Below are 24870 nucleotides of genomic sequence, written 5' to 3'. Positions count from 1 at the left end.
GTCCTTTCCAGATGTTGTAAGACGTACAATTACAGTAACTGCAGAACACGTAAGCTAGTAGGCATTTGTACGCACTTCAGGCAGTACGGGACGATTATCTAAAGTAAACCAATAATTAGTGAAGGGGTGGGATAATAGGACATACGGTAGCCTATAGACATGTACACAAATACCCCGCCCTAGTCGTTCTGGGTTTATTAATCTATACCAAAAGCTGTTTTTTTCTGTTTGCGTTTGATTAATTCGGGAAGTTGCAAAAAAGAAAGCTTCATTATATCGACTCTCCCTCTCAGAAACCTAACGCTGCACTCACTGTACAGTAAACCTCAGTTAACGTGCGTTTCCTACTGTCTTCCAGAGGCGTGAGTAAGGGAGCAACTGATTTCTTAGAAACCACTCCTTCAAAAGCCCCCTAACTGGAACTGTCGACGTACAAGAGGAAGCGTGTATCTGAAATGTACCCGGCGATACGTGACTGGTCTGCACTACAGATCAGCGAGCACACTTCTGCTTTCTTAACACGCAGTCTCATTTCAACACAGGGTAAGAAAACTTTACTTTGTATCTCCAAAAATAATTAAGTTAGATTGATAGAAAAAAATATGTTAAGCACGTTACTGTAAGTATCGTGACAGTATATACCATTGTACAGTATATATGTAGCCATCAATAGAATTCTACTGTCTGAAATACATTATACTGTATGTTTTATTTATTTATTTATTTATTTTTTAATTTAGGGGATACAAGTTAAGAAAGATCCACCAGTTACGGGTTTTCTTTAATAGATTGATATTACATATTTAGTACCGAGTTCTCTGTACTAGACTGTATTGAATTAGCTGTCTCTCAGTTCCCCAGGACAGAGTTCTCTATACTAGACTGTATTGAATTAGCTGTCTCTCAGTTCCCCAGGACAGAGTTCTCTATACTAGACTGTATTGAATTAGCTGGCTCTCGGATCCACAGTACAGTGCCGAGTTCTCTGTACTAGACTGTATGGAATTAGCTGGCTCTCAGATCCACAGCACTGAGTTCTCTATATTAGACTGTATTGAATTAGCTGGCTCTCAGATCCCCAGGACAGAGTTCTCTATACTAGACTGTATTGAATTAGCTGGCTCTCAGATCCACAGCACTGAGTTCTCTATACTAGACTGTATTGAATTAGCTGGCTCTCAGATCCACAGTACAGCGTTCTCTATACTAGACTGTATTGAATTAACTGGCTCTCGGATCCACAGTACAGCGTTCTGTAGACTAGACTGTATTGAATTAGCTGGCTCTCGGATCCACAGTACAGCACTGAGTTCTTTGTACTAGACTGTATTGAATTAGCTGGCTCTCAGATCCACAGTACAGCGTTCTCTATACTAGACTGTATTGAATTAGCTGGCTCTCAGATCCACAGTACAGCGTTCTCTGTATTAGACTGTATTGAATTAACTAGCTCTCAGATCCACAGTACAGCGTTCTGTAGACTAGACTGTATTGAATTAGCTGGCTCTCGGATCCACAGTACAGCACTGAGTTCTCTGTACTAGACTGTATTGAATTAGCTGGCTCTCAGATCCACAGTACAGCGTTCTCTATACTAGACTGTATTGAATTAGCTGGCTCTCAGATCCACAGTACAGCGTTCTCTGTATTAGACTGTATTGAATTAACTAGCTCTCAGATCCACAGTACAGCGTTCTGTAGACTAGACTGTATTGAATTAGCTGGCTCTCGGATCCACAGTACAGCACTGAGTTCTCTGTACTAGACTGTATTGAATTAGCTGGCTCTCAGATCCACAGTACAGCGTTCTCTATACTAGACTGTATTGAATTAGCTGGCTCTCAGATCCCCAGTACAGCACTGAGTTCTCTACACTAGACTGTATTGAATTAGCTGGCTCTCAGATCCCCAGTACAGCACTGAGTTCTCTATACTAGACTTATTGAATTAACTGGATCTCAGATCCACAGTAGAGGAGGCCGGGGTTGGTTGTCACATGGGTTGGTTATCACAGTGCTCATAACTATGAAACTAGATGGCAGGTGATACGAACACTGAAATGTGTGTTCTATTGTCTGGAACTCAACCATCTTGTAATTTGGGGTAAATTCCATCTAATATAAAGGTTAGCACATATTTCATTTTTTTTTCATACCCAAAGTAAAAAATGTATACCTTGTTATTTATGTTATAACTCTTAGTAGTATTGGAGTTTGTTTGAACTGATGGCCATGTTAATAGAACCAGATACTGGCTATCTTTTGGTGTAAAAACAAAACCAGTAGGTTCTCCCAGTAGTACTGAGAGAATTAAATTGTCACGTAAAGTCAGGTTGGGGCAGGTTGTCACATAGTTTTTGGGGTTGGTTGTCACATGTAAATCCTATAGGAAGAAGTCTTATATTTTTTCTTTCTACTTTTTTTACACCAACATGTGGGATATGTCACCATATAATGCTTATTTAAGTTATTTACTGTTTGTCCTCCAGTTCTGTGGAAGCTGTGGTATTATTTTGTAGCATGGGTCAACATTTCAAATATATATAGGTCTATATTTTGTATGTTCACATAAAAAGTAAAAATACAACTTTTTCTTTCATTGTACACAGTAGAAACTTTATGTTATTTAAAAAAAAACTAAAAATGTTGCATTAGTGTCTACTGTAAAACCAAGAACATACTTTGAGACGCCCAACCCCAGTATGGGGCAGGTTGTCACAGATGACAGGTGCATTTTCAACTGTCTATAGATCATATTTGGAATAAAGTTATGCTGTAATAAAAAAAAAAAATCAATTTGTACGTGAAGAGTTATTCTTCAATATAACAAGGAACAGAACCTCACAGAATGTCACCAGACTGAGGAAAATAATAAAGATTAAAAAGTGTGACAACCAACCCCGGTCTCCCGTACAGTGCTGAGATCTCTATATTAGACTGTATTGAACTGGCTCTCAGAACCCTGTACAGCACTGAATTCTCTGTTCTCTACACTGTGTTGAATGTCCTTGCTTTCTTCAAGTGCAGATGGTTCCCAGGTATATTGTTCCAGTGATGACCCTTCTGCATACTAAGCTTCATAATCCATACTTTCACTGTGACTTATTACACTTTGTCGTGCTTTTACTGCAGGGAACTTTTATAAGGGTTAGTTTAGCATGGTTTGTTTTTTAATACACTTTACCTTACCTCTCTGTGCTTCATTGCACTTCGCTGGGCTTTTGCCTTGGGGAACTTTTATAAGGGGCATAAAAAATGCCAAGGTTGGTCCTATCTGTGTTGTTTAAACATCACGACTGGACTGTAAGCAGTGGTAGCAGCAGTGGAGACTCATGGTAATGAGAGGGGAGATTCCTGCGCTGCCCTTCACAGCACAGCAGACTACACACCAACTGCAAGCACACATTTATTTACAATCTATAAAACAAGAAGGTTAAACAAAAACCTCAAAAATACATGCTTAAACTACCGTGGCTGGTTTCTGCACACGAAAAGCTAAAGAAAGCTTTGTGAGGGTTAGACACAGGCAATCAGGCAGCTGCTGAAGTAGTGTTGCTACTAAGCACTTTTATTTAACAAATAATAACACTATGCAGTCACACTTTTGGCAGCAATCCACTGGCTCTCCTTCCTAAGCCCCACACAGGCCAGGTGCAGTCTTCTATACACCTCCATAAGTTAAACTAAACTGAATAATTAACTGGACAACCAATCAGGGCTCACGATTTTCTCCATTCTATCCACATTCTCACATGGGAAACAAATAGTTATTTCAAGGCTAAAAACGAACAAGTTCCTGGGTTTAACCCAAAATATTACACAGTCATAAAGTAAACGCATTTAAATAACACAGAAAATACTGCTATTGATGTAGCTGGTGGAATAATAATTTTGCACATTTAGAATGTAGAATATAGAAGTGAATGAAAACAAGTACTGGTACAAAATAAATACGTTATTAACATCAAATGCACTGCAGAAATAAACGCTATCTACATGACAGGGGTTTTCTCCCTGTCACAGTTTACATTGCAGCAGTGAAAAAGATGAAGTCAGGCAGGCAGTGTGGTCCAGTGGTTAAAGAAAAGGGCTTGTAACCAGGAGGTCCCTGGTTCAAATCCCTCCTCAACCACTGACTCACTGTGTGATCCTTAGCAAGTCACTTAACCTCCTTGTGCTCCGTCTTTCGGGTGAGATGTAATTGTAAGTGACTCTGCAGCTGATGCATAGTTCACACACCCTAGTCTCTGTAAGTCGCCTTGGATAAAGGCGTCTGCTAAATAAACAAATAATAACACAGATAACACACACAGCTGTGATGCGCTGATAAGGGCTGTTGAAATGTGTGCGATCTTATTGTTACAAGAGATGACATCTCATTTCGCAGTTTGTGTGAGGGGACTGCGAAGAGAAGCGGACTGCTCAAATTGTGCACAATGATTTCTGTTACAATTATAAACAACATATTCACTTCTAATTAAGCACAGAGGCGAAGTTATACTCAGGTACGTCTGTTAACAATATTACAGTGTAGAACTATGCACAGGCTGGCATCTATAGACACATGCTTAACAGTGGTTGGTTGATTACTTGTGTGTGATCTACAGCATATGTTTCTTAGTGTCCAGTGGCTACTTCTAATCAACTTGAGAGTGTATTTCTCTTGCACCTGTTGCTGTGTCAGGGGGTCTGTCATACAAAGAGTGTTTAATCTTTTTATGTAGATTCTATTTGTGGTTAAACATTTCGAATGCTTTGTCATTGACAATCTCAGTGTGAGATCTACACTCACAGTGGAATTATATGTGTAGTTGCTGCTAACAGGGTCCAATGTGACTTATGCCGTTAACCCTAACCCTAACCCTGCTCATTTAGATTGGGATCTCTTTAGTGAGAGAGGCTGTTCATTGTGGAGTAGTGGTTAGGGCTCTGGACTCTTGAGCGAAGGGTTGTGGGTTCAATCCCCAGTGGAGGACACTGCTGCTGTACCCTTGAGCAAGGTACTTTACCTAGATTGCTCCAGTAAAAACCCAACTGTATAAATGGGTAATTGTATGTAAAAATATTGTGATATCTTGTAACAATTGTAAGTTGCCCTGGATAAGGGCGTCTGCTAAGAAATAAATAATAATAATAATAATAATTTAGATTGGGATCTCTTTAGTGAGAGAGGCTGTTCATTTAGATTGGGATCTCTTTAGTGAGAGAGGCTGTTCATTTAGATTGGGATCTCTTTAGTGAGAGAGGCTGTTCATTTAGATTGGGATCTCTTTAGTGAGAGAGGCTGTTCATTTAGATTGGGATCTCTTTAGTGAGGGAGGCTATTAGTTTGTACCATTAGAAGTGCTGCTGCTTTCATTGTGTTCAGCGTCATTTCTGGGACGTTTGAGAAACTGCTGCATAATTACTGTGCTCAGCTGTACACTGTCTGACTGCAAATGCAACATAAACTGCTTGGGAAGAAGCAAATATATCAATAACTTCAACTGAAACATTAGCAGAAATCCTGCATTTATTTAATTTAATTTAATTTAATTTAATTTAAAAAATGAAGTTATAATTATAAAGTGCATTAATATAATTGCCTATTGTGATCTCCTTGCAATCACTCCCTCCTGTTGTCTAATGGTACATACTGTCAGCGCAGGCACTAGCTGATGTCAATGTTACATTTGAAATAACCCCAAGCACCTCACAGCAGCGCTCGTGTAAATGAACTGATCCCCGGTCTGGGGAGCCCTGCTTCGTCAGGGTCATGTGGGAGAGAATGTGTGTATGTGCTGCGGCCCCTTGAAACCATCCCGCGGCCCCCAAGGGTCCCTGAGCCCGAGTTTGGGAACCCCTAGCTTAGCATTTGGGTCGTTCCATAGCCGAAGTTACAGATTTAGATACTGTCTTTCTTTTTTTCATGAAAACATTTCTTTATGTCACACAGTACATTTTGACATGTATAGTGCAACAGTCAGTTCTGTATTCTTAGCCATGGCAGACGATCTGGATGTTACAAACTTTGAGGTGAGATTCAGAAGGTCTTTTACATCAGAAACACTTGCTGAGAAAAACCTCTATCTGCATTTAGATGGAGAAACAAGGTATAGGATTTGTCTAGTTTAGGAAACATGGAATATATAAGATGACATACGGGTCCAAATTATTATCATCGCTAGTCTGGCTTTGGACTGTTAAAGTGTCCCAGAACACCCTGCAGTGTTTATAAGAAGCGCATCACGTTGCCTGTGCTGTGTCCTGTGCTGTCTGTATTGCAGTGTTATATTTTTAAACATACCGCCAGCTCTTATGACAGAAAACCAACTCGAGACATCTATTAATATGGGATAATATATTCTGAACCATGTATTGGCCTATGTATATAGAAATCTATAGAAGGGGAGTGTAAATGCTAAGTGCATGTTATTACATAGTAATTACTAAGTCGTTACACATTAACTACAGTGTGAGTTATGTAATGATTCTGTAATAATAAACATTAATGGGTACAATGGGATACGTTGAGAATTAAGCAGTAATGACATAGGGATTAAATATAATAAGGAGAGTAATTTAGAGGAGGACCAGCGATATGTTGCTAGTGTGGATTCTAAAGCCTTGGTTAGCAGTCTGTAATGTTGTTGAAGCTGACACCCTGGGATCCTTAAAGAAGCTGCCTGATGAGATTCAATCATCTAATAACAACCAAACGAGCAAGATGGGCTGAATGGCCTCCTCTCATTTGTAAAGTTTCTTATGTTCTTATGTTCTTATGTTTAAAGGGGATCGGTGATAATGTTGCATGTGCTAATAAGAGGAAAGAATGGATTGAAGGTCTTGATTAGCAGTCATTTAAGGGGGATCGGTGATAATGCTACTGGTGCTGATAAAACACTAAACAATGATGAAGTGGGTTTGAAGCCTCAGTGGTTTCTTTAGTCACAGCGTTTCTCCAACCCCAGCAGCATTTCAAATTGTGCTTAGGGGAGGATTTTCCTTTCCTGCTAATAAACATTTCTGAGAATTGCGTCCAACTGCTTCCTGATTCTTTGGTAGTTTTTTTCACCAGCATATGAAAATAGATGACTGTTGTAAAAATAAAAATAGGATTGGTAGATATACATTTGTTTTTTCTTCTTTTTTTGAGTGGCAAGGCTCTGCATATTGTTGTCTGTTTAGCATGGTGTTTTTGGCTTTTATTAGACACTTCCATTCTTTAAATTTTTCAGTCCCTCAATTTCTTCAAGTTGCTCCTTGGTTGCTCTATTGCTGAAACACCCCTTTAAATGTTAATGACAGAGTCTGATCCCCTCAACAACTTCCTATAGGGCAACTAGGAGCCAAAGTGAAGGCGTTGACAGGACTGAAAAAAATGTAAGTTTATAAAAAAAACACAAACACCATGTTAAACTGACATTAATAAGCACAGTCTCTCTCTCTCTCTCTCTCTCTCTCTCTCTCTCTCTCTCTCTCTCTCTCTCTCTCTCTCTCTCTTGCTCTCTCTCTCTCTCTGTCTCTCTCTCTCTCTCTCTCGCTCTCTCTCGCTCTCGCTCTCGCTCTCTCTCTCTATTCATCTTACCAAGTGGTAGTTAAAAATCTGGCGAAGGCAAAGGGTACCCTTTGTCTTAACTCAGTTAATTCACCATAACTCAGTTAACTCAGTTAATTCACATGCCTTAAATATTGGTACCCTTTGCCTTAACTCAGTTAATTCACCAGATTTTTAACTACCACATGGTAAGATGAATGAGTGTTCAACACACTCACAAGAGGTATAATTGCCATGCAAGTATAGTGTTTCAAACTATATTTATACCACTTAATACATTGGTAAATAACATTGTTGCAAATAGAGGGTATGTAAACTTTTGACGACAACTATATGTATATAAAGTGTGTTTGAAAATAAACACAGGTGGTACTTCTCGGCTTTTGATGCCTACACTCATTTATTTCCATTTAAATCTATTAATGTGCTTCTGATGTTATTCACTACATCGTTAATGATGTATCAATCTGCTATTCCTTTCTATTTAAACCTTCAGGCATCGTGGTATCCAGTCTATTCATCCATTTATTTTTCTTTATTCTTCTGTATTGTATATTATCTAATTGTTTTTCTTAATTACACATTGTAGGTCATTCATGTTGTGTTTATTTTTTGTAAAGTGTTGAACTATTGGTTTCCATTTTTTATTTCTCATGGTTGGTAGGTGAGTCTGTATTATTTTATATAAAGCTATACCTGTGTCTCCTATGTATTTTTTTTGTTGTTACATTTTTGGCAAAATATACCATAAACAAGGTTGCTAGTTTCTTATGACTGTATTTATTTTTTCTATTCGAAACGTTTATCTTTACAAATATATTTGCACACTTTACATATACTCTTAAGGGTTTTAATATGCTTTAATGTGTCTATGATCTACGCTGTTTGTATGTGTTTATGATACGTTTATGTATATATAAGCAGAGTATACACACCTATCTACCCATCCTATTTGTTTCTGAGTTTATCTATTTGAGAATAAGCGATGGCCCAATGAGATCCTGAGAGTTGTCTGCACTCACAGTACAACAGCCATCTATTTTTATATGCTGGTGAAAAAAACAACAATTGGGAAGCAGTTGGACGCAGTGCTCTAGAAATAGTTTTTAGCAGAAGAGAAAAACCATATGCTAAGCACAATTTGAAATGGTCTTGGGTAGGGGTGAAATGCTGTGACTAAAACAGGCAGAAAGTGTTTTGAAAGTAATTACTCTTATAGAAAAATACTGTGGTGCTGATTTAAAGAAAGTAAACATGATGACAAAAAATGAAACCATAGTAACACTTAGTCATCTCTGAATCATCGACGGGTAAGACCTTCGTTTTAGCTTTATTATTGTTTGAGGAAAACTTTCTTCATTGTTTTATGAAATAAGATAAGCAACATTTTCTTAATAATACAAATCATTTTGGCACTTATAATATCATATAATGTGTTATTGTTTGATCAAATTCAGCTTTTTATAATTCTGCTTGTGTGCAGAGTGCAATGCTACTATGGAAAAACTACCTCTAAGGCATCATATGAGAAGATTCAGATATCAATCTCAAACTGAGGGCTCTAGCCAAAACTTTAGTCCACTTGACTTATTTTCTTCTAAATGGCACTGATGTGCACCAGCTGAAGTGCTTGTCTGCTTGACTCAGTTTCTTCTAGTGCCACCTCAATAACATTGATGCAAGCACTTTCTTTTTGCTTTAGATCAGAATTGTGGAGAGTTGGAGGTGATGGCTGATTACATTTCCCCCTCTCTCTTATAGGTACTGAGTGAAGCCCGATACAGAGAGCTTGAGAGACGACAGTGAGAGAATCTATTCATCTTGCCTTAGCACCACTTCTCCTTTTCTGGGTTTGAGGGGAAATGACTGTGATTAAGAGCGTCACTGCCACCCTGATAACATTATGTGTGATCTGTGGGGCCAACTCACCAGATAAGGGTAGGGTGAATCTCACACCTTTCCACTTGACTAGTTTTATAAAGAGCTCTGGTTCCACCCTGTTACACTCACTACAGCACAGAAGGTTATAAGACAGCAGGCATCTACCAGTAGAATTTATCCCACAAATACTCTAAATATAATCAGCATGACATTGTATTGGACCATTTTCACAACTTCTGTTTTTCATGACAGATTTAAAGACTGTTGTTTTGTTAAGGACTGTTTCTGGTTTTCAGTTCACAAAACCTTTTTCAGCTGTCATACACAGGGTTATACATTTATTCTCAGTTCTCAAAGAACTGTTCAACCTACGATAATTCCTATAAACAAAACAGTTATTATAAAAAACAGTAAGTACCTTCACATTGCATTTCCCCTGTTTGCAGTCCTGCTGAGCGGTTATAATTGCAATTACTCTTACTGGTTTTTATTTATCTTTTGTAAGTCTGTGTTAAGGTTGCTTTTGCTTGACTTCAGAAATGCTTTTTCGTAGTTTCCATAGATACGTAACATGGGCTAGCTGAGCTAAAATGCCTTTTTAGAAATAAGAGCCAGCGCCATCTAGTGATGTGCCACTTTGGATTTCTTTAATTTTTCAGGCAGTACACTCGCCATGCACTAGATGGCGCTTCCTAATATAAAGATGGTCCAGCCTCCAAGACTTCTCAAAAAGCAAACACTGTTGAATAATTGATAGCGACAAGAAAAAGTCTAATGATAGCAAACATACATAGATAAATGCTCTTCAAGATATCCTTTGTGTTTCGTGGGCAGTGACAATGTTGCTAGTGCTAATGGATCTGGGTTTAAATGGTTCTTTGGTCTCCACAGACGGGCTCTTGTCACACAGTCTGCAGTGCTACAATGACTACACGTCCTACACTGTCTGTACCTGGAGAGAGAGTGTGGAGGCACACAGACTGCGACCCATGAAGCTCTACCGCATCACCTTCATTGACACACGGTACTGTGCATATTGGAGAGGCTTCTTATACACACGCACACACACATACATTTATTAAACCGTCTTGTGATTCCGTAAAACACCGTCACATGACAGATTATAGTTTGCACCTAGTGCCCTAGTCTATATTCATAGCAATGGTCCATATACTTTATTTCTACCATAGGCTGGTAGAATGGGACCACAGTGTGCTAACTATTCCTTAAATGATCTTCAATGACAGACAGACAGACAGACAGAGGCACCACATTAGCTATGCAATGGTTCTGCACTATATCTTGGCTGTATCTCATCATTTTCTTTTCCGACTAACCCATCCCATCTTTTCTCTTGCAGGATTGATTTCGAATGCAAGCAAATCAGCCCACTTGAAAACGTCTCTGCGTCTGTGATTGGCTGGAGATGCTTGGAGAACAGCACCTATTTTGGAGTTGGAATCAAAGAGCGGTACATTTTCGAACCGGCAGTGCCAATTCCAATGCTGAGGAAGAGCGTAAATCTGTCTGAGAATGGTGAGACAACATGCTTATATACCTGACACTCTGACTCAACATGCATTCACTTCAGGAATACAGTCTGCTGCTAGATCCATAGTGATTTAATATCCAGTTACATGAATTTCATATGATTCTCTGTTGCTGTTTTCTTGTCTTTATTTCCCAGACTTATTAACTAACGTTCTTTTCCAACCACGACGGCTGCTTCTAAAAAGACTCAGAGACTCTGAGAAGGTTTTAGAAATGCAGTCATTCTAAAATGCACATTATAAATCACGTCAGAAATCAGCCAATCACAGTGCAGTAGTTGCCAAAATTCCATCGTATTCTGTGTACAGATGCCATCCTTTTGTAAAATGTTTGAATAGCTTGATACTAGTTTCTCCAAAGAAAATATTACCAAAATTTTAAAAACCCACATTTCTCCTGCTGCACTTTTGTTCTGAATAATAGTCTCACCACGACACAGCGCCTGTATGCCTGCACACATCATTCAGGGACAGTGGCAGGTCCATTCTGGACTGCACCATTACACAACTAGGGAAGGGGGGTGATAAAAGTTATGTTTTATAAAAATAAAATATTTTTTTATTTTGAAGCTATTCCTGAGTACAGTCTTGATTTGTGTCATTCGTTTGTAAATGTTCTTATGTTCTTATTTATAATAAGTTAATACGTCATGCGTAGGGTGTCTCTCATTGTATAAGACGTCACTTCACACAGTTTGAGCAGACAGATCCAGTTTGCACAGCTTCCCAGCTCTCTCGCCCACACTGCGTGCCATTACATCTCTTATACAATAAGAGGCACCCGACGTATTCACTTATAAACAGGGTTGTTAATAGTTTATAGTTTAAATGCTAGAATGTTTCATACACATTTTAACCGTCAAAAATTTGCATGCCGAACAGCCCTTAGCCTTGGTATTTACATAGTAGTAACTGTACAGAGTAAGGCATTAGTTCAGTCTAAATATGCTTGTGTTCATTCTTTAAATGCTGTGCTCATAGTCCTTATCTAAATGTATTTTATTGTGATTTGTATTTGCTTTGTATTGTACAGTGCTTTGAGATACTTTTTGTATCAGTTCAATTAAAACGGAAACTCTTCTCTTCACAAATATTCTATTATGTGTTATTTTTTAGTCAGACCACGACCTCCGCGTGACCTGCATGCTAACCTGAGCGAGGAAGGTGACATCACCTTGAGCTGGCAGACAGATTACCCGCCCGGCAACCGTCTCCATGGGCGACTCCAATACCAGATCAGCTACAAGAGGGCCTTCCAGGATTGGCAGGTACCGTGGCAACGCACAGACTGGCACCATGAGGGGTTGGGGCTTGAAGAGTGGAGGTGGAGGAGTGGCCTGCTTAATAGTCTGAGAAAACCCAGACTGTATCCTAAATTGCAGCCTTATGAGGGTTCCAGAGGTCTCCCCTGGTAAAGGCACAGCTGCATGCTGTGTAGTGGGGTCCTGTCTGTCCAAAGTTTCTGGTCTTTGCTGGGAATTCCATAGGGAGCTTCAACTGGCTCTGGTGCCAAAGTTTCTGGTCTTTGCTGGGAATTCCATAGGGAGCTTCAACTGGCTCTGGTGCTACCAGGAGTTATGAGGGCAAACCGTCAGGGATTGTTTCATAGCGCCCCCTACGGGCCAAGCAGCTCAAGCTGACACCTGCAAGGCTGGCCTTTGTCCTCCAGAGGCTGGTAGATCACATTCGCTGTAGAGTGTGGAAAGAGGCGATTGGCTTCAGTTCCAAGCTGTTTGGGGAGTGTTGCAGTGAAGGAGCGGGATTGGTCAGTCTAAATTGGAGAGAAAAATAATTGGACACTTTAAAATAAAATAAGAATGGAAGAGAGGAGAACAGCCTTATATACGTTGTTGTTTTTGTCTGCAGAGCTCAGAGCTGGTTCTGATTTCAGAAGACGTGACCCGGTTTGTGTTTGGAACGTCACTTCTCATAGCGGAGAGTGAGTATGAGGCACGAGTGAGAGCCAGGCTTCAAGATAATGGAAAGTGGAGTGAGTGGAGCCCCCTCGTGGATTGGAAGACTGCAAGAGGTGAGTCTGAAACACAGAATAAACATCTTCAGCAGAAATGAAAAAAAATATATATTCTTTATTTAAAAAAAAACATCTAGAATTTGTGCTTTACCAGGTTCTCTAAGGTAAACACATTTTTTAAATTAACACTATTAAAAAAACCCAACAATAAACGCACCTAATCCAGTAATCCATCGCGTATCCGCGCGTCACATATCCCCCCTAAACGTTTATCTGCCATGATCAGGCTCTTCAGCAACTTTTGTTTATTACTGAACAGAGAAGATTAGTTCAGAGATTGTAGATCTTACCAAAGTTTTTGTACACTGTGTTGTATGTAGTCTGTGTGCAACCATTGCTGGTAGTGTCACGTCAGCTGTTCAGTCTGTTGATAAGTAAATCAATCCTGTTTGCCTGCGGGGGGCGTATCAACTTCAACCTCTGTCTCGCTCTCCTGCCTGTCACTCAGCAGTGATTGCACGCACCCACACGGCAGACGGCCCCTCTGTCACAAGCATGAACACCCTATCCTTCAAACAAGGGATTTAGGGAAGCTCTGTATTAAAAGCTGAATCTCAAAACAATAATTGTGTGAATATAGTAAGTGTTTCAGCTGCGTGTAATGATATGTAAATTCATTTATCTGACCTTTTACATAGCTGCCCTTACTCTGGTTCCACCTCTGCTGTTTTTTTCTTCCTTTTGATAGAATAAAACACAAGGCAAACCCTTTTAGTTTGTCTTGTAAGTTTAAAAAATACTGTTTATTAATACATGTAAATGCACATTATACCCCCTGGTGGGCCAAGGTAAGAATTGCAGTTTAACAGTGTTCTATTAACACTGCATGTGTGAAGCACACATATCAATATAAATAATCACGTCATGTATTTCATTTTGAAGCAAGTCTTACCAATGATGTCTCAAAGTAGTTTCTTACCAAAGTTTAAAAATCAGTTTTCTCACCTATTATTAGCTGACGCAATATGATCGCTGGTTCCTGTTTTCTTCGGTTGAAGATATTGGGGTTCTTTGTATTTTCAACTTGCAGAATGTGCTGATATTTCAGACAATGCTTTCTGTCAGACCAGGTGACCTAAAGCAAAGGTACCAGGGTGAAGCAGTCTGTTGAGTTGCATTTGAAATCTTTCAGAATGCATTTAAACACATAAAAAGGAGAACCAGTAATAATTTTAAAGTAGCTTCAACCTTACTTTAGTTTTGTTAGTCCCATCTTTTTTGAAATGTTTGCAGTTGTTCTCAGTATTTGCAGTTACTCAAATACAATTTTTAAAATTTTTAAAAAGGCTTTCTTGATGTCTGATTCAAGAAATAATGTTTGGCATAGATTTGTATATGTTTCTTTTATTGTTACTATAAGTTAGTCCATGGTGTGTAGGGTGTCTCTTATTGTATAAGAGAATTGTGCAGAATGATGTTTTATACAATAAGAGACACTCTACACACCACATATGACCTTATTTTAAATCACGTGAATGAAGATTGTACACAGGAATAGCATCACCCTAGTACTCTGTATTGCTTTGATTCATCTTTAAAAGACACAGTCTAGTGTACTGTATATGCATTGCAGTGTGTGTCATATAGTCCTGCTGTACATGTCTAAACATTTAAATACTGTGCAGAATCTTGCAAACCTTCAGTGACTGTAGGGTTGGGTTTCATTTAACATGGGGCATGAACCGGTTAAAAGGCTAAACAATCTGTCTGTTTTATTGTCCAGCGGAGAATGCAGACCCTCAAAACCTACAGTGTGATTACGATGGACTGCAAGAGGTCATCTGCACCTGGGAGGTCAGGAGAGAGCTGGCAGAATCTCTGAAATCCAACCTTACCTACCGCGATGGCCCCTCGGGAGAGTGAGTATTGAACAGCATCTGAATAGACCTGTTATTAACCCCTAGACTAGCCACACTGCTTCATTCACTCCCAGTCATTAACCACTAGACTAGCCATACTGCTTCCCTCTCTCCCAGTCATTAACCACTAGACTAGCCACACTGTTTCCCTCCCTCCCAGTCATTAACCACTAGACTAACCACACTGCTTCCCTCTCTCCCAGTCATTAACCCTAGATTAGCCACACTGTTTCCCTCTCTCCCAGTCATTAACCACTAGACTAGCCACACTGTTCCCCTCCCTCCCAGTCATTAACCACTAGACTAGCCATACTGCTTCCCTCTCTCCCAGTCATTAACCAGTAGACTAGCCACACTGTTTCCCTCCCAGCCCCTCCTCATCTCTAACCTCTAGAGCCACACTGCTTCCCTCCAAGTCTAGGCTCTGAGCACCATTATTTACTGTGTTTTACAGAGAGAAGGTGTGCAGTCCAGAAGTGGTGAGATCCGATCCAGAAGAGCCAGTTGTCTTCTTTCAGTGCAAATTCCCCACGACGAATTTCTCTGAGGTCCAGATCAGCGTGAAACCAGCAGAAGAGCACAAGGAGATCATAGCCAGCCATAACAGTGAGCTTCCAGCACTTCTAATCAGGCGTCTGAATGCACAGGACAGATCAGCACTAATACATTACTCACTGGGAATCAGTGGGGTCACAGTCTTTATCACCACTTTACAGATTGATGGATTATGTAAAACGTGTTCTCCAGTTGACTGTACTTAACCTGTTATAAACAGGGCATCAGTAGAAGGCAGTATTATTTGTTATTATTATTTGTTTATTTAGCAGACGCCTTTATCCAAGGCGACTTACAGAGACTAGGGTGTGTGAACTATGCATCAGCTGCAGAGTCACTTACAACTACGTCTCACCCGAAAGACAGAGCACAAGGAGGTTAAGTGACTTGCTCAGGGTCACACAATGAGTCAGTGGCTGGTGGGATTTGAACCGGGGACCTCCTGGTTACAAGCCCTTTTCTTTAACCACTGGACCACAGTATTGCACTGTACTCAATGGTCCTCATCGGTTTGGTATACTTAAACTGCCCGTCGCGTCTCAGTGAAATAGCAGATACACGACTTTAATCCACCCCCCCGTTGTGGGAGAGAAGGAAAACAAAAGCAATCAAGTGAACCAAGAAAACATTGGAAAAAGAGTGTGAAGGAGAGGAAGAACTAGGAACTAGGGAGAAAGTTGCAATTAGTGGGAGTTAACACATAGTTTAAGTTAATCAGGATTATCAGGATCATTTTCAACAAGGCATTGACATACAACCATCTTTATCAAGCAAATAAACCATTACTAAGTACAGCAAGTTCTCACAGATTGTTTGTATGGTAGTTCTCTTTGTTTGGCATTAAAAAGAAATCAGGGCTGGGTATCATGTAATTAACACCTCCATGCTCCTCCCTGCATCACCACGCCTCGCTGTATATTCATTGCAGTTACCGTGATGGTTCATTCATAACTCATCCATAACCAATATGTCGTCAGAGATACAGTACATATTGCCTAAACAGCGCAGTGCCATACTACAATGCTGCACTTCTGGTCATACGTAGCTGACAAACTAATTGAAAAGGTCATTAGCTACCCTAGTTAGGGGTGTAACAACACACTCATGTCACGATACGATATGCATCACGATATGAGGGCCCGATCCGATGTGTATCACGATACATGTGATGGTCCTGATGGGCTGCTTTCATTATGCTTAACAAGGTTGTTAAGAGACAAAACTGATATGAGTTACGGAAAGTATGTATTCAGGAAACACAGTTATTCATTCCACTTTAAAGAGTAAGTAGTGGGGTTCCAAAAACTATGACGTTACACGTCCCCACGTTTAAATAATGCACCAGTCATTTTTATTTTAACATCCTGACAACTTTTTACACTTATAACTTCAAAATGTCCACTCTAGTGCACTGGTAGCGTAAGGATTATTGCCCACATTGTCAGGTAAGACAATAATAACGATCCATGATGTGGTACGGAACAGAAAAGCCAGAGCACTTGTTATTATGTTTTTTTGGGGTATTTAGAGGTCAGATCTCAAACCCCAGTGCACTAGAGCAGCCATTTTGAAAAGAGCTTAAAAGTTATAAGTGTAAAAAGTTGTCAGGATGTTAACAATGAACAGTAAAATTACAGATACGTTATTTAAACAGTTGTAGCAACACGTGGGGATGTATGATGCTATTTTTTTCAGAAACCCGCTACTTACTCTTAAGAAGAGTATGTATTCAGGAAACACACTTATTAGGGCAGCAGTGTGGAGTAGTGGTTAGGGCTCTGGACTCTTGACCGGAGGGTCGTGGGTTCAGTCCCTGGTGGGGGACACTTCTGCTGTATCCTTGAGGAAGGTACTTTACCTAGATTGCTCCAGTAAAAAAAAACAATTGTATAAATGGGTAATTGTATGTAAAAATAATGTGATATCTGTATAATGGATATGGATGTCTGCTAAGAAATAAATAATAATAATAATAATAATAATAATTCATCCACCTGGTGAACTACAATGAGCTAAGCTGTGCTTTTGGTCTTGTATCATGATACACGTGATACAGACCTATATTAGGATATGATATTTTGTGCAAGGAAAGTGTCTTGATTCATCAATACACAATGCATTGTTACAGCCCTAATTCTAATGCATGTACCAATGTGTAAAGGAGTATGGCTAGTATTGTCTCTCTCCCTCTTTCAGTTAAGGTCTGGCCTCCGACCAACGTCTCTGTTGAGCTGGTGAATAAAGATCATGTTCTGAGCTGGAAAGCTGTGGCTCTGCGTTATCCGTCCATCCAGACGAAAACTGAAATCCGCTATAAGCCAGCCGAGGATCCCTGGGAGGTAATGAACTGGCCTCGGGGTCCAGCTGTTGTGTGTTAGGGTTTAAAGTGGGCGTAACTTGCATGCAAATGTAAATCTGTGCCTTAACTTCAAGGAAGCAAGTTGCTGTGCGTCACACATTTGAATGGTTTTAAAACAAGCTCTCAGTTTGCGGAAAGCAGGATGTTTGTGCGCTTGGTCTGATTTCTTGTAGTCCGACCTTGGAATTCTGCGGGAGGTTATGAATGAAAGGGTACAAAGGCTATCAATTTGGATCATATATACTGGAATAGAGAAAATGGTACCATAGTAAAAGCACAGCAAAGTGTAGCACAGTGTTAACTAAAGCACAGGGAAGCATTGTAAAGCACAGAGAGGTATGGTAAAGCATAGGGAAGCATTGTAAAGCACAGAGAGGTATGGTAAACCATAGGGAAGCATTGCAAAGCACAGAGAGGTATGGTAAAGCATAGGGAAGCATTGTAAAGCACAGAGAGGTATGGTAAAGCATATGGAAGCATTGTAAAGCACAGAGAGGTACGGTAAAGCATAGGGAAGCATTGCAAAGCACAGAGAGGTATGGTAAAGCATGGGGAAGCATTGTAAAGCACAGAGAGGTATGGTAAAGCATAGGGAAGCATTGCAAAGCACAGAGAGGTATGGTAAAGCATAGGGAAGCATTGTAAAGCACAGAGAGGTACGGTAAAGCATAGGGAAGCATTGCAAAGCACAGAGAGGTATGGTAATGCTTCAGCCCTGACACAACGTCTTTTTATAAAAGTACTTGAGAGACATCAAAGTCTCACTTGAACTCCAGAATCATTTTGTTTTTAAGCACAGTAAATAGATCAGACAGAAGGATTTGGTAAATTCTTGAGTGGTTCGATCAGGGTTGGGGGAATCATACTGGAATCCAGTCTAATGGTTATACTGTGTTCCAGACAGCGCTGGTTGTAGAGGCCTTGCAGGGGGCGTCCAGTCTGTCCCTCTCAGCGGTCAAGCTCCGCCCCTCCACCAGATACACCGCGGAGGTGAGGATGACCACCATCCCCAAAAACTGTCCGCAGTGCTACAAGGGGCCGTGGAGCGACTGGAGCCAGGAGGTCAGCTGGGAGACACAGGCAGGTCAGAGGCATCCCCTTTCTGACTGATGACCTTCTCATCTGCATTCCTGTTTACATTTACACTGACAGAAACTCACACTAGCCCTGCTGCTGCACCTAGTCCTGGGGTTCAGAGCTCCCCTCAATGAAGTCTAGTATTATTAATATTGAAATGATCAGGAGCCATGAGTTTGAGCAGGGTTAGAAACTCACACTAGCCCTGCTGCTGCACCCAGGGTTTCAGAACTACCATCAATCAGTAATATTATTTAAATCCTTCAGTGACCAGGAGTTTCAGCCATCCCTGCTAAACACATTGTTCCTTCCCTTATAGCTGCATGAATAACAGACCTAACAGTCAGACTGATTCAAGTGTGAACCATTCAGAGCGGATTTAGCAGGGGTACTGATTGTTCAAACTCCTGGTACCTGGACGTTTCTGACCCTGCTTTCCCTTTTCTGTTCTCCTTTCTGTTCCCATTCCCATTCCCTCTCTACTGAGTTTTGTTTTTGGAGTTCTAGCCAGGGAATAGCGGGATTTAGCCCAGCCTCGCCAGAGTTATGTTGACCCGGATTGGGATTTATCCAAGATCTCAGGGATAGCATACTGTTTACTGGGATCTGGAACCAATCAGGAAAAATATCTGCTGGTATTCCCTTCCCACCGGCCACTGTATAAAACTCTACCCTGTTCTTGCACTGCAGATTCCATGGTTCCAGCCTATCTGATCGTGCTGCTGTGTTCCATTGCTGTTCCTGTTTTGTTGGTGTATGGATGCAAGATAGGCAAACGGTCAGTAAAATAAAGAGTGCTGTAATTCAGACAGACACCCTCCTGCTACTAGCTGCAGCAGAATATATCAGCTGTTTGTGGTGCTCCTGATAATCAGTCTTTGTGAACAAGCAATTTGGTACAGGCTTGAAATGCCACAGCTGTTTTAACTATGCACTGTATTCATCTTCTTTAGATTCATGTTGTAGATCACTGTCTGCTTCAGTCGTCACATACTGTTCACTTAAGCTTAGCAGTTAACAGCACCCCTGTGACCTCAATAGAGCTCTGAAACATATCTTCTCTCTAAGTACAGCTGGTACACCAAAGTATAAGCACAAACCTGTCCCCCTGCAACACTGTGAGAAATACATCAGTTAATTATAGAATAAACGTGGGGGGGAAAAACTTGTGGGGAGAGTGTTGCAGGGGGACAGGTTAATGGTTACACTTTGGGTAATACGTTTGTTAAAGGGTGCAATGATGTTGCTAATCAGAGGTAAGGCATAGATTTGAAAGCCTCTGGTAACACTCTTCAATATCCTGAGCGATGGTGTCTCATTGTGTTTCAGGTTGAAGAATAAATGGGACGACACGATTCCCAGCCCTCTAAACAGCAAAGTCCTGGCAGACAGACAGGGGGTAAGCCTTCCTCTGATTGTCTCTCAATTTCCAGTGGAAAGATGCACTGTATTATTACATTTGATAACTGAAGTTCTATTACTGGACCTTTCACTGCCACATTGTTTAACCTCTTGTCATACCAATAATTCAGACCACATGCTTTGACATAGGATCTTATATGGCTGCCATCTTGAGCTCATGTGAGGTTTTCAGTTTCTTCTGTATGTAGACAGTACACCTTTGTTTCTTAGTATTTGGTTAAGAGCTTCTATTACCGGTGGTGTCCAGTAAAAACAAGCCCTTTGAATGCCACATTGTTTAAACTCTGGCCATATCAATGATTCAGAACACATTCTTTGACATAGATTATTTCTATTTGGTACACTGCTTTATTCTATGATTCTATTAATAAGGAGACCTTGACATATTTCTACTTGGTGCAGAGCTGTATTCCAGGATTATCTCAAGTTCAATTACAGTTGGTGTCCAGTAGAAATTAACCTTTTCATTGCCACAGTGTTTTAGCCATAGGAATGAGAGACCACCTTGCATTTATTATGTGTTTATTTAGCAGACGCCTTTATCCAAGGCGACTTACAGAGACTAGTGTGTGAACTATGCATCAGCTGCAGAGTCACTTACAATTCCGTCTCACCCAAAAGACGGAGCACAAGGAGGTTAAGTGACTTGCTCAGGGTCACACAATGAGTCAGTGGCTGAGGTGGGATTTGAACCGGGGACCTCCTGGTTACAAGCCCTTTTCCTCAACCACTGGACCACACAGCCTGTAAAGGAAAGGAAAGCTTTTAAAACGACGCTATTTTAAAGTGTGTATCTGATATGAAAATGCTCTGTTTCTATGTGTTCCTCTCTGTCTCTCCACAGGCAGCACATGGTCGTCCCCTGTTCTCTCAGGACAGTATGGAGAACCCCTGTATCAGCAAGGTGCAGATCTTGGAGTGTCCGCTAGCCTCATGGTACGGACATGCATGATATACACTGATGGAGCAACTTGGTTAGGGTTTGAAATACCACAGTTAACTAAGCGTTTGCATTGTTTAGAATCACTTTGTATGTACTGTTCTGTTTCAAGAAATACACCAGTATGAAACAAATGTGCTATTTATTAGATGACTCATGTTTACATACAGTATTGTGAGATCAGAAATCAACCAATCACAGTGAATTATTTGCCAAAACTCCAGCACATCATGTGCTGTGTACAGATGTCATCCCGTACATAGAACACCACACCTAATTCCAATGTTCACAAATCTAAATAATAATAATAAAAATAAAAACATACATTCTGTGGCTTATCTAGCCAATGTAGAGTGCTGACACAGATCAAGCTGCAGGGAACACATTGTGGCAATAGGGGGCGCTGATGAATCCCATGTGTGCATATCACACAGACACTAGCTTGTTTTGCATTGTATCATGCAGTGATGTTATGTGTTGTGGGCTTTTGTTTTATTTATTGCGTCATGACCACAATGCTGTATATATCCTTGAGTGGATATATCTACCTTGAGTGGCTATATCCCCAAGCAACTTCACCCCAGCTCTGTATATTAAAATGTAATGAGGTCGGTGTCTTCATTAACAGTATGATAAAGTAGAATCTGATTGTATGTACCTGTTTTATGCTAACCCACAGACATTGAAGTGAAATAATAAAATATATACTGAAAACAAAGCCACAAATATGCAATTCTGTGGTTCCTCCACTAGAGGGTGATCAATCACTTTTTAAACGTAACAGCACAGTGTTTATCAAACTCATTCAGACAGCTTTCCTGCATTCCAGTATCCATATCTGGTTTTACTTATATATATTTTTCTACCATACACAAAATGGCAAAATAACTGTAAAAACGATTAAAACAGAAAAACCGGAAGCAATAGAAAGGAAATAGTATCATAAACATATAGTAAAAAAACTTAAAACAATCAAATAGTCAACACTTTGGCTATAGTTGAATTGATAAAGTTATTTTAGTATTTTGAGTGCTGTGGATGAAATATCTTATACATAAACTACTGTGGGTTTTGTATGGGTGAAAACTGATCAATTCATGACTTTAAAAATAAAGGTTAAAATTGACAAACAAACATGTTTTGGCTAGTGTCTTTATCAGTGTACTGAAGTAGTTACCTATTTTGTACAATGGAATGTTTTTTCCCAGCATAAACTAGTTTAATTTCACACGCTACAGAAATCCAAATCTGTGTATGGTGACATATCCTGTGGCAGCGGAGTGATCTGATTGGTTGATAAGGTTGTGATGGTGTATAATTCTCGATTTCTGTCTGCATTACTCCAATAGCTACATTTTCACAAAAAAAAAACCTGAAATGCGGTAGAAAGTCACATACAACCACAGGTCACAAGTCCCGGAACCCTATTGAAACGTTTCTAAGCCACTAAAATTGACGCCTGTTACGGCACCTGATTCCAGTTTGAGGCAGTGAGCAGAGATCTGTGATATAAGTTAATGCATCATGTGTAGGGTGTCTCTATTGTGTGTAGGCGTCATGTCACTGCAGTTTCTGGCTGTTCAAACTGTGTGAAATGACATCTCTTAAGAGACATCTCAGTAGGAGACACGACAGACTTGCTTATAATACATCACACAATGAAGATTGTACTCGGGAATATCTTTAAAATTAAAAAAAATCTGTATTTTTGTAAAACATAACTTTTGTCCCATGTAGCCTACAGGTGCTGTGTGGTGGTGGTGTCATGTAAAAAGAAATGTGCTGCCAGAGAAACGTGTATTTTTAAAAGTTTGGAGAGATTTTGGTAATATAATCTTAAGAGAAGTTCATTGAAATTTAAAGAAAGAGTGCAGTAATAGGATGATCCATTTTACAAACGGTACCGAGTATATGTGGTTTTTTTTTTGTTTTGTTTTGATTTTGTGGTGTTTTATGTATGGGATGACATCTGAACACGGGATAAGAGGCACTGGGAGTTTGGCAGATACTCTGATTGGTTGAGTTCTGATATGTGATGTATAATCCGGCACTGGTCTGTCTCCCACAGGACTGAGGAAAAGATGATGACTGAAGACGGGCTGTACCAACAGTTTGCAGGGAGGGACTTTACAGTGAAGGGCCTGGTTAAGGCACTGGCCTACTGGCCACTCAACGACCAACACTCTCATACTCTCGCAAAAGAGAGCTCGCCTTTTCATTTCAGTGGGCCCTACATCATGTGTCCACGCTCCAGTTCTCTCCCAGACGTGATCCTAGCATCCAGACGGGATTCTGAAGTAAACAGAGGAACTAACTTGGGATACGTCTCCACCCAACCTCAGTCACCTCACCAGAGCCTGTCCCTCATTGCAGGAAGCCTTTCTGGCATTCCTCACAAGATAAACGGGTACATTGACGCTTCTTTACTGACAGGAACAAGGAGAGCAGAATCGGAAGAGTTGAACCCAGAAAAGGGGAAGGCCGATTCTTCTGGCTACATCCCTGACATGGATTTGTTTCAAGGACCTCCGAACGGATTTTCTCTTAAGCCGGAAGTTCAGTGCATTGGGGATTTGGCTTTCCAGGATGGGTATATTCTCGGACCCCTTCCTGATTTGGACTTGCCAGGGAAGGCTGTAGATCTTTCAGGGCTGGATGTGGGTGAGAGGGTTCCTGAGGTGATGGGGAGCTGTGAGGCTAACCAGCCTTCAATCTCACTTCCAAACAGCATCATCCAGAGTCATTCAATCCAACCAGGCGGGTATGCAGGGGAAAAGGATTGCCTCTCGCAACCAGACCTCCCCACCATGCCTCTTCTTATGAAGCAGGTTGGGGACTATTGTTTCATCCCAGACCCCCAGGGACGAGACTGGGGTTCATCTCCTCCTTCTGGGATCTACGCTCCCAATCCTGCCTCCTGCACCAGTCCTGAGAAAGGACACCCCAAGCAAAGCAAGCCTGTGACTAATCCCTATGTTGTGCTGGACAAAACCGTTCGGTGTTGAGTGCTTTCTCTTCCTACTCTCATAGCGCGGGATCACCCCACCCCACGTCATATACACATGTTACATCTTTCTACTCCAAGCTCAAAAGCTTTAATTTTTGTTTAGAAAGGAACAATTTACAGAATAAAGATACCAAACCCCAAATTGTGTAGGGACTTTATAAATAGGCTTAAGTTGTTTTTTGAAATGGTTTTAAATTGTAATGTTACTGTTCTAATGACGATTTGGAGTAATTCGCTTTGAGAATCTAACACATGGTTACACTGGTGAAGGCACTAGCCAAAATGTGTCTGCTTGACTGATCAGGTGACCTGCTTGCCTCCTCATAACTTGCAGAAATACTAAAACAAAAAATTTAAAACATGTTTTGATTAGACTTTAACAATGTTACTAGTTTTATTTTTTTCTACTCAATACTGAGTTTTATTTTATGCAAAAGCACAAAACACTTTAGCCTGCAATAATTTCTGTCCAAAGACTGTTTTCCTTGTGTGTGGGCACATTTCACTGTATGAAGAATAATGTACTTACAGTATTTTATTACATTTTTTTGTGAAACTTTTTTTAACAGTTAATATCACATTGAATATTTATACTTTACAGTTTTAATAAACATTTAAAAATACAAGCAAGTGTAGTTCTATTTTTTTCTCA

General features: G+C 40.3%; 1 protein-coding gene across 1 annotated transcript; it reads left to right on the top strand.

The window, feature by feature from the left end:
* The first annotated feature begins 226 nt into the window (after positions 1-226).
* Positions 227-24844, top strand: LOC117433124 (cytokine receptor common subunit beta-like). Its single transcript, XM_059016179.1, has 14 exons — positions 227-543; positions 9298-9474; positions 10309-10441; positions 10778-10953; positions 12084-12235; positions 12834-12996; positions 14723-14858; positions 15313-15464; positions 17610-17752; positions 18673-18856; positions 19540-19627; positions 20179-20248; positions 21116-21207; positions 23280-24844. The coding sequence occupies exons 2-14, from the start codon at positions 9399-9401 to the stop codon at positions 24214-24216; spliced, it is 2502 nt and encodes an 833-aa protein (XP_058872162.1). The 5' UTR covers positions 227-543; positions 9298-9398; the 3' UTR covers positions 24217-24844.
* The last annotated feature ends 26 nt before the right edge of the window (positions 24845-24870 follow it).

The sequence above is a fragment of the Acipenser ruthenus genome, chromosome 52 (assembly GCF_902713425.1).
Source record: "Acipenser ruthenus chromosome 52, fAciRut3.2 maternal haplotype, whole genome shotgun sequence".
Taxonomy (NCBI): domain Eukaryota; kingdom Metazoa; phylum Chordata; class Actinopteri; order Acipenseriformes; family Acipenseridae; genus Acipenser; species Acipenser ruthenus.
The sequence above is the reverse complement of the archived record's forward strand: the minus strand, read 5'-3'. Positions and strand labels throughout refer to the sequence as shown.

What these genes read in the sequence shown, in the direction of transcription:
- LOC117433124 (XM_059016179.1), top strand. Translation starts at nt 9,399, where the DNA reads ATGACTGTGATTAAGAGCGTCACTGCCACCCTGATAACATTATGTGTG. An exon ending in ATCACCTTCATTGACACACG is followed by an intron (nt 10,442 to 10,777) that starts GTACTGTGCATA and finishes TTTCTCTTGCAG; the next exon opens with GATTGATTTCGAATGCAAGC. An exon ending in GGATGCAAGATAGGCAAACG is followed by an intron (nt 19,628 to 20,178) that starts GTCAGTAAAATA and finishes ATTGTGTTTCAG; the next exon opens with GTTGAAGAATAAATGGGACG.